We start from the raw sequence: 14,958 nt of genomic DNA, 5'->3' as shown, positions 1-14,958 counted from the left end.
GTATTGATTATAGACAGTTGAATAAGGTGACGATCAAGAATAAGTACCCACTCCCGAGGATTGATGATTTATTTGATTAGTTGCAAGGTGCCAAGTGTTTTTCAAAGATAGACTTGAGGTTCGGGCACTTTGAGTTTCGTGTTATGTCATTCGGTTTGACTAATGCCCCAGCAGTATTCATGGATTTAATGAACCGTGTGTTCAGGCACATTATAGATATGTTCATAATTGTATTTATCGATGATATATTGGTGTATTCTCGTTCAGAGGCTGAGCATGCAGATTATTAGTGTATTGTGCTCAGAGTTCTACAAAAAGCGAAGTTGTATGCAAAATTCTCTAAGTGTGAATTCTAGTTGAATTCTGTGGCTTTCCTTGGCCATATCATTTTGGGTGAAGGCATTCGGGTGGATACACAAAAGATTGAGGCAGTAAAGACTTGGCCTAGACCCACAATACCGACGGAGGTTCGTAGCTTTCTTGGTTTGGCAGGTTATTACAGGAGATTTGTAGAGGGATTTTCTTCCCTTTCAGAACCTTTGACAAAGTTGACTTAGAAGGGAGCAAACTTTCAATGGACTGATGCTTGCGAACGAAGTTTCCAGGCATTAAAGGACATATTAACTTCAGCACCTGTTCTAACGCTCCCAGAAGGGACTGATGGTTATGTTATCTATTGTGACGCTTCAGGCGTTGGATTGGGTTGTGTGTTGATGCAGCATGGTAAGGTTGTAGCTTATGCTTCTATACAACTAAGAAAGCACGAGAAGAACTACCCGACCCACGATTTAGAGCTAGACGTCGTGATTCATGCACTAAAGATGTGGAGGCACTACTTGTATGGCACTCATGTTGATATCTATATGGATCAGAAGAGACTCCAGTATATCTTCAAGCAAAAGGAATTGAATTTACGTCAAAGGATGTGGTTGGAGCTACTTAAAGATTACGACGTTGATATTTTATACCATCGGGGGAAGGCAAACGTTGTAGTCGACACCCTTAGCTGTAGATCTATGGGTAGCCTGTCATATTTACAGCCAGAGAAGAGGGGAATAGCCCATGAGGTTCATTAGCTAGCTAGTCTTGGAGTTCGGTACTGGACTCAGGTGATATTGGAATTACTATTCAGGATACGGCAACATCCTCTTTAGTAACTGAAGTGAAGGAACGCTAGTACGAGGATCCTGTGTTAGTTCATTATAGGGATACAACCCCTCAGAAGGAGAAGACACCGTTTGAAATCACAGAAGATGGGGTCCTCAGATATCGAGGACGATTATGTGTCCCTAGTGTTGCAGGGTTATGTCGGCAGGTTATGGGAGAAACTCACTATTCTCGTTATTCTATCCATCACTACTGGAAAATTCACCTATGGCTACGCATGAAAAACCGTTGCAACAGATAGGTAAACCGTTGCCATAGATGTATTGCAACGGTTCAGCACCCGTTCCACAAGCTCGCGTGATAATAGAGCTTATGGAACAGTTTTTGGAACGGTTCAGATAACCGTTGCTATAGTATAGTCTATCGCAACGGTTTTCCCTCTTCCTGTTGGAACGATTATTTTTATCAACTGCAACGGTTAATTTCCGTTACCATAACGCTTATATCAACGGTCTATAACCGTTACTATATCTATTAAACTGTTACGGATATTGGATATTGTAGAAATGGCAACGATTTCTTTAAGATATTGCAACGGTTGAACTACATATTGCAACGGTTTTTAGATTATTTTGGAACGGTTTGCAAGTCCTATGGCAACGGTTCTGTTAGCTACTTTAACAGTTCAATTGAATTGAAAATATTGTCCCCTGCTATAAATAAAGATTTACATATATATACAATAAACTATAAAACACTAAAATTTATATAAATAACAAAATGAAACTATTCATAATCCAAATTGTCCAACAAGCTAATAATAAATCTATAGATAGTGATGAAATGTTACCAAGTACATACATTTGATATTTCAAGAGTTAAAAGTTTTAAAAAGTTTTGATAACAAACATTCCTAGAAACCGCCACATGCATCTACAACAATCAACAATTCAAAATTCTCTTTAAGTAAGGTCTAGATCTTCATCATTGTCTCCGTCTTCCATTTTCTTCATCTACTCCACCTACAAAAGAGTATAAATAAAGTCATTATCCCTTCAAGAGAATCTTATCTAAAAATTCTCTTATCCTAATTTTCGGAAAATGTTGAGACTTCAACAATAAGCACATAAAAAATTTCAATCATTCAATATAAAACCATAAATAAGATTCATTACCTTGGATTTTATCCAGGCAAAGAAATAAACCAGAAAATGAATTTTGCTAGAATCAATTGTTCTGCACTCCAATTAATAGAAGGCAAAGACACAATACTAAGGCTGAACTTTGTTAAGCTGTGTTCTTCTAAATTTTGCAATCAGGAATCAGGAGAGCATTTTTATCCTATTACTAAACTGAGTCAAAAATTTGAATCACATAATCGGCAGTTCGGTGCATTAAGCTCGCGCTATGCGCGGGGTGAATATGTAAATACAATAATATACCCCTTGCGCTTTCCATGAGGCTTGATAGCATAATAATGATTAGAAGACAATGGCTTATTAAGAACTGGAATGAACATTACATCATCCAGGGGCGGACCTAGTGCATAGACAACTTTAACGTTTCAATTGAAAATTCATCAAATATAGCAAAATACTCAACAAAATTGCATTTTGATCCAATTTTTTGCAGAAAAAAAGAAGGCAAACTTAAATGGAACAACAGAGGACAGAAGCATACTGAAAAATTCGGCAAAACCCAGCCGAAAATCCAGTTGAAAACCAGCGTGAACCCCATCTCCAATCAACCACGAAACAACTCCAAAACGCGGCCAAAACTTCCTTAAAATGACTTCACAAACAACCCCTCTTTCTCCACCATAAATATCCTTTAAAACCAGTAAAACATTGCCAGAAAGAGAGAGAGCGAGAGAGCGTACAGTGGTAGAGAAGCAACATAAAAAAAGAGAAGAAGAGGAAAGAGAAGACGTGTAACATTTGGTACGGACTAACCTTGATTGTTACTGCCAGCGGATGGACAATTGATTGGTTGAATAGCAGCTTGTTGTGCAGAAGAAGCTTCTCTAGGTGCACGAGCACTAAATATTAGCATGTCAGGATCAAGTCTTAAATCGGGGTTTAGACGTTGAAGTCGTGTAACGACGTTCATCGTAATATCTTGTTCCATAGCTTCCTTTTGTGCATTGAGCTTTTCCAGCAATTTTTGTTGCATCCTCTCTTCCATTTCCTCCATTTTTTGTTGCATTCTCTCATCAGTAGTATTTACAGAGGATCCAAAATCTCCTTTTTTTTTTTTAAGATAGTCTTGTTAACTCCTCGTCCATACAATCTTACCCGACCTGGGTGCTTAGGTCCCAAGACTAATGCAAACGTGTCAACTGAATCACTGACATCTCCACTTTCTTGAGTTGATTGTATTCTCTCCATTTCAGCCTACAAACCAAATGCAAGAGAACAGAGTTTAAGTAAATAAAACTAAGTCAATAATTAAGAAGAAATAATAATCACGACAAACTTTAAATTAGAAATTTCTTACAATTTTACTAATTGTATTCTCATAAGAGCCTTTGTATACTCGACTAGGTTTTCTTTTTCTAGTAGCCACAAAGATGTCCTTACTTAATAGAGTATCCGAAGTATCAGCCATTTCCTTATTTTTTTCCTAGTCATATGAAAACTAGTATAAGAATCTTTTTCATGCAAAGTTAGCAAGTTCATACATTAAGAAAAATAAGAGAAAAAATCAAACCTCGATGATTAGAGCAAAAGGTGTTTTGTCAGCCGTGTGTAGATGCTTCAACTTTTTTCGATTCTCGATATTGGTTTCGGACATTTTCTACAAATAAACAAGCAATTAGTGTCAGCTATTGTTTCTGGAAAACTTTAATGTTATGAAACTCCATCTTTGGAGCATCTTCAATCAAGGAAATAGTATGGTAAATAAGTCCTGCAATGGTAGTTTTGTTGCCTCCATGTCTATCATTGCATCTTCCTGCCTATATTTGTTTACCAATAAATGAGAATAGGGACTACTTTCCTAAGAAAGCATTGTTATGTGTTTGTATTTTGGAGCTGAAATGCCATAACTTGTTAGACTTTATCATTATTTTTGGAATTAAGTAGAGAAAGGATAATGTCAAGTGTGCAGAGAAGAGCACATTTGATCAAGTGGGAAGATGTGAGGAGGAATGGTGGATTATGGATAAAGAACTTAAGACTACATAAGTGGATGCCTTTGGATGGATAGTTGTTCATGAAGTAACTAAGTTCTGCTATTTTTGTGAAAAAAGCTCAGAATCAGTCAATATGGAAATCTGGAAGCTGCAGTTATCAGCTGGCAGGAAGATGAAAAAAGAAAAATAGGACCTATGGAAGGATCATACCATTATATGTATATTTTGGACAATTTGGTTAGAAATAAATCATAGGAGGACAGGTAGCAAATACAAGTAGAGTGGCTGCACAATATAACTTGACTCCTACAAACATCCTCCAAGCTATTGTATCTCATGACATAGATACTTTAAAATCTATCTCATGACAGGTAACTTATATGTTCTTTAAAGTGACACTCCGGAACAAAGTTGGAAAAAGTTAGATGTAATTACCTTGGCGGGATCGGAGTTCCAATATTCAGGAAGAGCTTTAAAGTGAGACGCTGGAACATCTAGCGGCCTATTCTCCATTCGAAGCTCGTCATTCTCATATGCTTCAAAGTGCTTTCGCTTCAACTGACTTTTATACTTTCTCCAAGCAGTACAAATTGAATCAAAAACCCATTTCTTCGCCTCTTCAGGAATGTCATATTTTTCCTACAAATTTAGTGCAATTAGGTTAGTATAAGAAAATATGAATTATCATCCACGCTTATTGAATATTAGGAACTTCAAACCTTGACATATTTCCAAATATCATTTTTTGTATCTAGTTTCCTCCAATCAAATACATTAAGAGGACAAAAGGTCCCATTTCCTTCCCAATGTGCCAAGGAAGTTACCCAACTCTTTCACAACATTATCAGTAGGACCAATGGGTTGATTAAACTCATTTAGCACGATTTTTTTACGGTCCTTCCTTCCGTGCACACTTTGCATTTGAGTAGGGCCTCTTTTTCTTTTGGCGCGGAAGGGCCTGCACTAATACAAAACAAGGATAATCACCAATCATCACTGTTAGTTAATTTTATGATTAAAATTTATATATACTTGCCTGGTTCCTCAGATTGTCCAATTGCTTCTTGATTGGTAGAATCTTCAGATTGTTCATGCACAACTTGTAATGTAGGAGTGATGGAATCCATTGGCACTTGCCGCACATGTTCTTGTACTCCTTGTGCTGTAGAAGAGGTAGAAATCAATGGCACTTGCCGCACTTTTTCTTGCAATTGAGATCTTTGCGAAACCTTTTCAGCTTCTTATTGTCTTTCTTCATTTTCATGAGATATTATTGCATGAAAGGTTCTTTTTGTTGTCAATGATTGATTTCGCAAAAATGCAAGTGATCGAGATTCCGATTGTCTTTCTTCATTTTCATTAGACCTTATAGCTTGAGAGGTTCTTTTTATTGTCAACGACGAAACCTTTTGGTTTCGCAAAGATGCAAGTGATCCAGCTGGAATGCGGTTGGATATTTTTTTATTTTTGCTTGAGCACCCTTCTTGATTCATGACTGTTAAAATCTCTGTTAGATTCAAAAAAGTAAACGCGAAATAGGTTAGCAAAAGCATTAATAGAAAGGCATCATCACAAAAGAGGAAAAAGAGGTTACATATTCCAATATATACAGTATTTCACAGATTCACAAGCAGACAATCTTAAGACTGGGAGTGTGTAAAAGACATCCTACTTTTTCCTTCTCTTTTTCTCTATATGACAGAAATCTATTCAGCACAAAACTGCTATCATGCATATATATATATATTTACATTTGTTCCTTTCTAATCTACCCATTACCCCTCTGTGTGTGTGTACCAAAGAACAAAGAAAGAGAAGTCTGAAGTTGCTTTTTGAGTGTCCCAAAGAAATGCAACGGTAGACACCTAAGCTGAAGAGTTAAATACTTTTGCTTGTTTTTTAACTAGCCAAGGCAAAAAAAAAAAAAAAAGAAAGAGGGGTGTGCTGGAAATGCTGATCAATTCATTGCCTTTGCCACAATTTTCATTTCTGGTATCATAGAAATTGTGGCAATTCCTAATAAATGAGTGAATGTTAGTGTGCCTAGTTTCAATTTTTGAGGACTCTTCAGTGTGGTTCAACAATATAAGCATCTGATAAGAAGAATGCCATTTTTTCAGATGGAGAGTGATTGAAATAAAATAGATCTTCATGTGTAGCTTGACATTCCTTAATTCTTTGAAGTCCTAAACACTAAAGCTAGGTTTCTTTTTTCCTTTCACACAATGTTCAATAAAAAGAAAATAGCTAGTTTACATAGATAAGGACTAGAACCGGGAGGAAAACAAGGAAACAAAGTAGTAAGTCAGGGATCAGCACGCCGCCTCCGGTGCGGCCGTTCGTTTGCTGCTCAAGAAGAAAGGAATTAGCGGTGCTTCTGCTACTGATGTAGATATTGATCCTTTAATATGAACTCCTCTTAAAGCCAATCACTCGATTTTAACAGATCCAACGTAAATCAAATTGACATCGGCTAAATCAATATTTAATGACAAATGAATTCAATCACGGCAAATCGCATTTCAATAAATTGGCTAGCATTTTATTCACACTGAACCTAATTCAAGGCAGCCAAATCCAAACAGCAATAACAGATAATGTGAAGTAGTCATGATTTTTCATTAAACCATATCTGAACAAAATACAGATGTAAGAGAATATACCTACTTGAGCAGAAAAGGCACTAAACAAAGTCAAATAAAGGCTGGAATCAATTCGAGTGAAGCTCAGTGAGGTCTCTAGCAATAAACACCAAAGTTCGAACTCAGTTTTCAGCTTGAGAGAGGAATGGCGGCTCCTAGGGTTCAAAATGGGAGAAGCGTTCTGTCCGTCTCTACTCTTCGGCGGCGGCTAGGTTTTTTTCATCAAAGGGAGGGTCTGGTTTGGTGCGAGTGAGGGAATGGAGAAGAAGAGGTCGGCGGCGACTTGATTAATTTTTGTGAGGAGGGTCTTTTGCCGTTCGTTTGCTGCTCAAGAAGAAAGGAATTAGGGGTGCTGCCAGGTTAGGAAAGGGGGGGGGGGGGCGGAGAGAATTTAGATCGTCGGTGTTGTTCAGATCGTCGGTGTTGGCCGATTATGGAGGTGTTGTTCAGATCGTCGGTGTTGTTGAGCCATCACCTCGTAATTTCCAATGAAACTGTATCTAAAATAAATTAGGGGTTTATATATATTTGGTATTTTATTAGATATAAAAACTAAAAATAAAAATTGAAAATCAGAGGCCACTCTCATTTTAGCGCCTCTCATTTTAGCGGGTAATAGAAAATTTGGGTGAAAAATAAGGAGGGAATTAAATGACCGTGACATAAGGCAGTATGGTGGGCCGGGCCCGGGCCTAAATGGGCTAAACGGGCCGTGCTAAACGGGCCTGGGCTTAGCGGTCCCGGGCTTCGCGGTCCCGGGCTTCGTGGGCTCAACGGGTAGGACCAGCTCGTGACGGGCCTAAGCCCATATGGTCCTGGGCTAAATGGGCCGGGCTTGTGGGCTTAGCGGGCCTAACGGGCTTTTTTTATTTCCGGGCTTTTTTTTAAATTTTTTTTATTTAAGGCAATTTCTTGTAAACCATATGTGTATGTATATATATAAATTGCTCTTATGCATGGCTATATAAATATATGTAGTATATATAATATAGGAATCTAATTATTAAAGTGTTTGACGAAAATGTAAAATAACAAATCAATAGTAAAACTAAATTGGCATGCATAATAAATTAATAACAAAGTACAACATGAAGCATAAATACGTCTAATAATTTTAAAATAACACAAATTGTTGAAAAATCTTAAAGACGAATTTGCGGATAAATACCCTCAACACAATACTTTATATGCCTCCTTAAAATGCCTGTGGTACACCCTGAACGAAAATTTAAGACTCTTCCACAGTTCTTGCACTTTAATATTTGGCCTTCTTCATTTTCTTCAAGCACTTCATAGTATTGCGAAACAAATAAGCGCACTCTTTCCGAACGAGGCATGATTTAACTTGAAAATTGAGATTGAGACTTGAAGTCTTGAAAATTGGAGATTGAGAGATTGAGAGAAATTTAGATTGAGAAATGAGTATTGAGTATTGAAATGAAGAAGAGGGAGGGGGGTACTTATAGTGTTAGAGAAGGTTTGTTTTGTAAATTGGAAAAAAAAAACCGGCTATTTGTGCAATTAATATGACCGTTGGTGGTCATTGGGGGTGGGGCCCTCATTTTGAAAAATCTTGTTTTGTAGTATATATAGTACTACTTCTTCATGTAAATATAATATATATAGTATACTAGTATAGTATACTAGTATAGTGTACTATATATTGTATGTTATGTATATATATTCCCTTATGTATTTTCTTGTAGTATATATTGTATGTTATATATATATATATATATTTTCTTGTAGTATATATGTATGTTATGTATATATATTCCCTTATATATTTTCTTGTAGTATATATTGTATGTTATGTATATATATTCCCTTATATATTTTCTTGTAGTATATATTGTATGTTATGTATATATATTATAGCTTATAAATAATTGCAAGTTAAAGACAAAAAAATATTGCAAAGAGATATTCAAGGGCATGTCTTATAATTTTTATTATCAAAAGTGGCATATCTTTCTTAGTCTTCTTCCCCCCAATAGAATGAGCACAACAAGGTACTAATACCACCATTAAAAGGAAAAAAAACTAAAGAAGATATGCCAAAGTACAAGTTACACCATAACCTACATTGTATCTCTAACAAATCTCATAAATCCTTCAAGGTTCGGAGGAGGTTCCGTTGGTGGTGGCGGAAAAGAAGCTTGTTCATCACCGCTTCCGGGCGAAGCAGCATCCTCCGCAAGTTCCGCTATCATTTCTTCATAAGCTTCGTCTATCTCCGGTTGTGATTCTGCAAGTCCAAAGTTTCTTCTTTCCGAGCGGATCCAATATCAGAATAGTACTGATTTTTCCAAGCTCTCCCTCATAGACGCTCTATGATCACCTATTTGAAGTCTTGCTTGACTGAAAGCGCTCTCTGATGCAACTGTTGAAGCTTGAATAGATAAAATATCCCGAGCCATCCTTGCAAGAACCGGAAAATGTTTTTCCCTTGCCTTCCACCATTCCAAAAGATCAAAGGTGCCGTCTGGATTCTCCTTTTCAAGTCCCTGCGACAAATAAACTTGAAGCTCATTTAGATGTGAAGTCTCATCAAAATTATCACCTTGAGAACCCCTAAACTCCGTCCAAGATTTAAGTGCTTTTAGGCCCGCAGCTCTTTTAGATGATTGTGAACTAGACGAAGTAGGGGTTGGAACATTTGGCCTAGCATTATCTAACGCAAGTTGATAAGCATTATAAATTGTTTGAGCATTTATTTTAATTGAGGCTTTTGCCTCTGCAAGTGTAGAAAATTCCTCAACTGAAAGATCTAAAGCCTTATAAATATTTGAGTACCAAAAGTGAGGACCTCCTAATTTCATTGTAGGATTTAACATTGCAGCAACACCATAAATAGGGGGGATAGGGAAAAAATATTTTTTAAACTTTTCTTTCATTGCATTTATAGCAAGTTTATAAATTTCCCCACCCTCCGAAAATTCAACAAACAAATCACATAGTGCTGCAATATAAACTAAACAATTTGAAATAGTAGGATAATATTGTCCAGAAAATGCATTTGTAGCAATTTGAAAATGTTCTAAAAAATCTATAAGAATTTTTACATTCGTCCAATCTTGATTTGTAAGGATTTCATCATCATCCTCACCACCAACACGAGCATTAAACGTTGCATTAATTGGGTTTCTATATTCATATGCAACTACTAAACTTTCGTACATATAATTCCATCTAGTTGGACAAGGTTTAGGAACCTTTCTTTCTCTAAGGCCAAATTCATCACATTTTTTAAAATACTCTCTAAGTCTACTTCTACGGTTTGAATAAAAAAGCCAATTAAGAGCCATTCTAACCTTTTCAATTTCTAAATTTAAAATTCTCATACCATCACCGACGATTAAATGGTAAATGTGACAAATACATCTCACATGGAAACAATTACTAAATGCAGGATTTAGTGTTGTTGTAAGTATGCCTATAGCACTAGTGTTACTAGAAGCATTATCCATAGAAATTGCCATTATTTTATCTCTAATGCAAAAATATCTACAAATATCTGCAACAGTGTTAGCAATAAACTTACCTGTGTGACGTGAATTAATTATTCTATAAGCAATAATGCGTTTTTGCATTATCCACTCCTCGTCTATCCAATGACTTGTAACAGTTAGATAATCACAGTCATTATTACTTCTACCAATATCAGTAGTAATAGAAATCCGATTAGTTATATGAGTAAATAAATACCGCAAATATTGTTCATATTCATGTTTATATTTATAAATATCGCTCTTAACTGTTGCGCGAGGCCAACCTTTATAAGTAGGATTAAAAACTTTTCTAATATAATGCACAAAATTAGGGTTAGAAGGAAAAGTATATGGAAAGCACATAACGGTAACCATCTTTGCTAATTCTTCACGATCTTTATTAGGATCGTAATATAAAATACCACCGGTCACAGTGTTAATTCCTGGTTGAACTAGATTTGAACCTGTACTAGGGTTAACCGCAGTATCTACACTTGTCCCCTCTTGCTGCGCTTTCATTTGTAAATATTTAACTTTATCTCTAGGGTGTGTTTGTATGTGCCTAGCCAAACTACCCATACCGCTACGGTCTCCAGTATATTTATGCGCCAGCAATTTCCCACAAGTTTTACACCTAGCCTTATTTTGTTCTCTTACTTGAGTAAAAAAATTCCAAACTAATGATGTTTCTAGGCGTTTAGAAGGTTGTCTATTAAAAGTAGGGGTTTCTACAGGTGGGTCGGGCGGGGCATCAGTTGGGTTATTAACAGGACTAGTAGGTGAATCATCTAAATCCGGTTGGGTTTCATCTACATCCTCATTTTCCTCATCATTTTCTAAGATAGTTTGATTAGGATAAAGAGCATTCATAACTTCTTCATTTAATTGTTCACCTTGTGCAACATTATGGCAAAATTCACTATCGGAAAATTGAAAACAAGGGTTATCACTATCAAGAATAATAGGAGCAGCAGGACGGGTAATAGGTCTGGGTCGGGGAGCCGGGGGAAGGGTAGTAGGTTGGAGACTACTTTCACCAATTTTAGCTTTTCCCTTACCACCAAACATTTTTTTCAAAGAAAATGCCATATTAATTACAATTATGCAAACTAAACACACAAAAATATATTCTTAAAACTTAAGAGTTGGAACGAGTTTACCGAATTGCCGAACAACTTCTTGAAAATTGAAAATCGTTGAAGACTTGAAGACTTGAATACTTCAATTCACCAACTTCACAATTTTTCACGAAATTGCAATAATAAAATAAGCAATTATAGAAGAGAAATTAGATATAGATTGAGAGAGATTGAGATAGATTGATGAATTGGTGAGTAAAAATGAAAGAATGAGGGGTTATTTATAGTTGAGAATTGGAAAAAGTGTAATTATATAAAGTTTGGGGTTAAAATAAAGTTTGGGGGCCAAATGGCTATTTTTTAAAGTTCCAAACGGTTGAAAATTAAAGGCCAACGGCTAGATTTTAAAATCTGACCGTTGGTCTTTTTAAAATTTTTTTTTTAGAAAAGAGCCGTTGGAGCCCGTTAGGACCGTTAGGCCCGGTTGAACCGGCCCAGGACCGCCTGCCGGTCCCGGGCTTAGCGGTCCCGGTCTCGTGGGCCTCGCGCAAGGGACCAGCCCGCCACGGGCTTTCTACACCATCAGGGACCGGCCCACCAGGACCGGCCCGCCGGGACCGTTTAGCCCGTTAAGACCGCGGGCCCGATCCGGTCCCGTTATCCCACTGTTACTATAGATGTATTTATTGCAACGGTTATAAAAACGTTGCCATATCTACCTCTATCGGAACGGTTTTAAGACTATTGCAAAGGTTCGGTTAAAAAGTGTCCCGGTAGTTCCAATAATAATCTGTAACGGTTAAAACCGTAACCATACACCATCTATAGCAACGGTTGCTGATCCGTAGCAAAAAAAAAAGCGTTGTCATAGCTCTAATTTCTAGTAGTGCGTCTAGGAGCGACAAAGATGTATCATGATATCAGTGAAGTATATTGGTGGGACGGAATGAAAAAGGATATAGCGGAGTTAGTTGCTCAGTGTCCTAACTATCAGCAGGTTAAGATTGAGCATCAAAAACCCGGTGGATTATTGCAGGCTATGGAGATTGCGACCTGGAAATGGGAAGTAATCAATATGGATTTCATCGTAGGCTTACCTCGTATCCAGGTAAGTTTGATTCGATATGGGTGATTGTTGATAGGCTTACAAAGTCAACCCATTTTCTGCCCGTTAAGACTACATATTCCGCAGAATGCAAGGCTTTATATTAAGGAGATAGTACGACTGCATGGTATCCCTATCTCTATTATGTCGGATAGAGAAGCTCAATTTACAGCTAACTTCTGGAGGTCCTTTCAAAAAGGATTGGGGACTTAGGTAAGTCTTAGTACACCATTTCATCTCCAGACAGATAGACAGGCTGAGCGCACTATTCAGACACTTGAGGATATGTTACGAGCTTGTGATATAGACTTCAAATGTAGGTGGGATGATCATCTGCCGCTTATTGAGTTCGCATATAATTATAGCTACCATACCAGTATTCAGATGGCTTCACATGAAGCTCTTTATGGACGAAAGTGTAGGTCTCCTATAGGGTGGTTCGATGTTGGGGAAACTACGTTAGTAGGACCAGAATTGGTACAACAGGCAATCGAGATAATTAAGCTTATACAGGAAAGGCTATTAGCTGCTCAGAGCCGTTAGAAGTCTTATGCGGATAATCGACGGCGAGACTTGGAGTTTCAGGTTGACGATTGGGTATTCCTAAAGGTATCATCGATAAAAGGTGTTATGAAGTTCGGAAAGAAAGGAAAACTTAGCCCTCGATACATTGGACCATATAGGATCATACGCAAGGTAGGCCAGGTAGCATATGAATTAGACTTGCCTTCGGACTCGAAGTCTGTACATCCAGTCTTTCATGTGCCAATGCTCCGTAAATGTATTGGAGATCCTTCTACAATCGTGTCAGTTGACGATGTTCAGGTCACAGAGCAGCTATCATATAAAGAAACTTCCATTGCTATATTAGACAGACAGGTTCGGAGATTGAGAACTAAAGACGTAGCTTTGGTGAAAGTACTTTGCAGGAACAACAATGTGGAAGAAATGACTTGGGAGGCCGAGGAAGACATGAAGTCAAGATATCCCTACTTATTTCCTCCTCCAGAGAAGGGTCCAACAAAGACATCAGAACCTTAAGGTAAGTGTATGGATTCTTGTGTTAGTTATTGTCATTGGTCGTGTGAGGCCATTGTCGTTATTGATGATAGTGGTCCTATGTGGCATTGAATTATTGAGTCCTATAGGAAGAGTTGGTAGTAGTATTGATACAAAGGCGACTCTGTCAAGGTTTATATAGATCCCGGGGAATTAATCATTCGTGGACGAATGTTTCTAAGGGGGGAAGGATGTTACATCTCGCGTTTTCGTACGATTAAAGTTTCTTCTTCAGTTAATCGACATAGACTCGGGAATGAGATTATCTCGAGGTTAGTATATTTCTGCTATTTATAACAAGCAATAAGTTGGTGCCATGAAGGATAAAGGGTACACAAATTAAAGAAAATGAGTTTCGTTGAAAGTTATCGATTTGGGATAAAATACGGTCCGAGATATGATACCCGATATTTATGCACTAGTACCATACAAGGTACCATATGATCGTGATATTATGATATATAAAGTATATTAAGAATGAGTAAATTTTAAGTAATTTGAGATAATTCTTAATTATTCTGGTAGTTAGTTAATTACCGGATAACGGGACATTACCTAATTACCTAATAAGTGGATAAGGATTTAAAATTTCACAACCCACCCCCACATGGCAGTAAGCCACTATTAATACATATGAGTAAGTAGTCAAATGAGCTTAGGTGGCTATCTAAGGTAAATAGAACTTTAACGTGTAAGCCATTAAAAGTTAGTACAAAGTTTGGATTCATTACAAACTTGGTCTAATTTTGGACATAGAATAAGAAAGTAAGAAATCAGATACCTTTCCATAACATCAGTAACGTTTTTGTTCTAAAGAGCTTCATTCAAGATTTTCATTTCATAAGTTACTTAAGGAAAAGGTTCAACCAAGATGGTCTCTGCATAAGCAGCATTATTGCTTCAGGCTTTTCATATAACTTGTTCCGTATTTGGTCGTAATTAACGTGTGTTAGAGGATAGTCAAGAGAATCGACTCAGGTATGTTAAGGCTATCCCTTCTTTCTTTTTTTTGGCATGATCCAAATAAACAGAAGAAACGAGCAGACGCACAATATTCATAAACAACTCTATTCATAGAAATACTAGGGGTCTCTGTGTTCTTGATTCCCCATGTGACATATTATTACATCTTCTGTTCATGGGTCTTAGAATAATACGCAGTTGACAAAAGTTTATCCGAAAGAAATATCAAGATTATTAACATATTTTCGTGCATTTCATTCATTTATACATGTACATTGACCCATGACCAGATGGCGTTATATATGCATATATATATATATATATATATATATATATATATATGGTATAGTAGGTAAAGGTAAGTGTCGTATATACGACA

General features: G+C 37.0%; 1 protein-coding gene across 1 annotated transcript in view; it reads right to left on the bottom strand.

The window, feature by feature from the left end:
* Positions 1-1,909: 1,909 nt before the first annotated feature.
* The window catches only part of LOC109218645, a 16,236-nt gene continuing 3,187 nt past the window's right edge, over positions 1,910-14,958 (bottom strand). Inside the window, exons 2-9 of the mRNA XM_019383017.1 lie at positions 5,277-5,402; positions 5,134-5,198; positions 4,960-5,070; positions 4,676-4,879; positions 3,817-3,903; positions 3,604-3,729; positions 2,788-3,500; positions 1,910-2,129 (exon numbers count right to left, since the gene is read on the bottom strand). Of these exons, the coding sequence (XP_019238562.1) occupies positions 3,330-3,500; positions 3,604-3,729; positions 3,817-3,903; positions 4,676-4,879; positions 4,960-5,070; positions 5,134-5,198; positions 5,277-5,402 (890 nt within the window). The 3' untranslated portion in view covers positions 1,910-2,129; positions 2,788-3,329. The remainder of the gene's footprint in view (positions 2,130-2,787; positions 3,501-3,603; positions 3,730-3,816; positions 3,904-4,675; positions 4,880-4,959; positions 5,071-5,133; positions 5,199-5,276; positions 5,403-14,958) is intronic.

The sequence above is a fragment of the Nicotiana attenuata genome, unplaced genomic scaffold (genome assembly GCF_001879085.1).
Source record: "Nicotiana attenuata strain UT unplaced genomic scaffold, NIATTr2, whole genome shotgun sequence".
NCBI lineage: Eukaryota > Viridiplantae > Streptophyta > Magnoliopsida > Solanales > Solanaceae > Nicotiana > Nicotiana attenuata.
The sequence above is the reverse complement of the archived record's forward strand: the minus strand, read 5'-3'. Positions and strand labels throughout refer to the sequence as shown.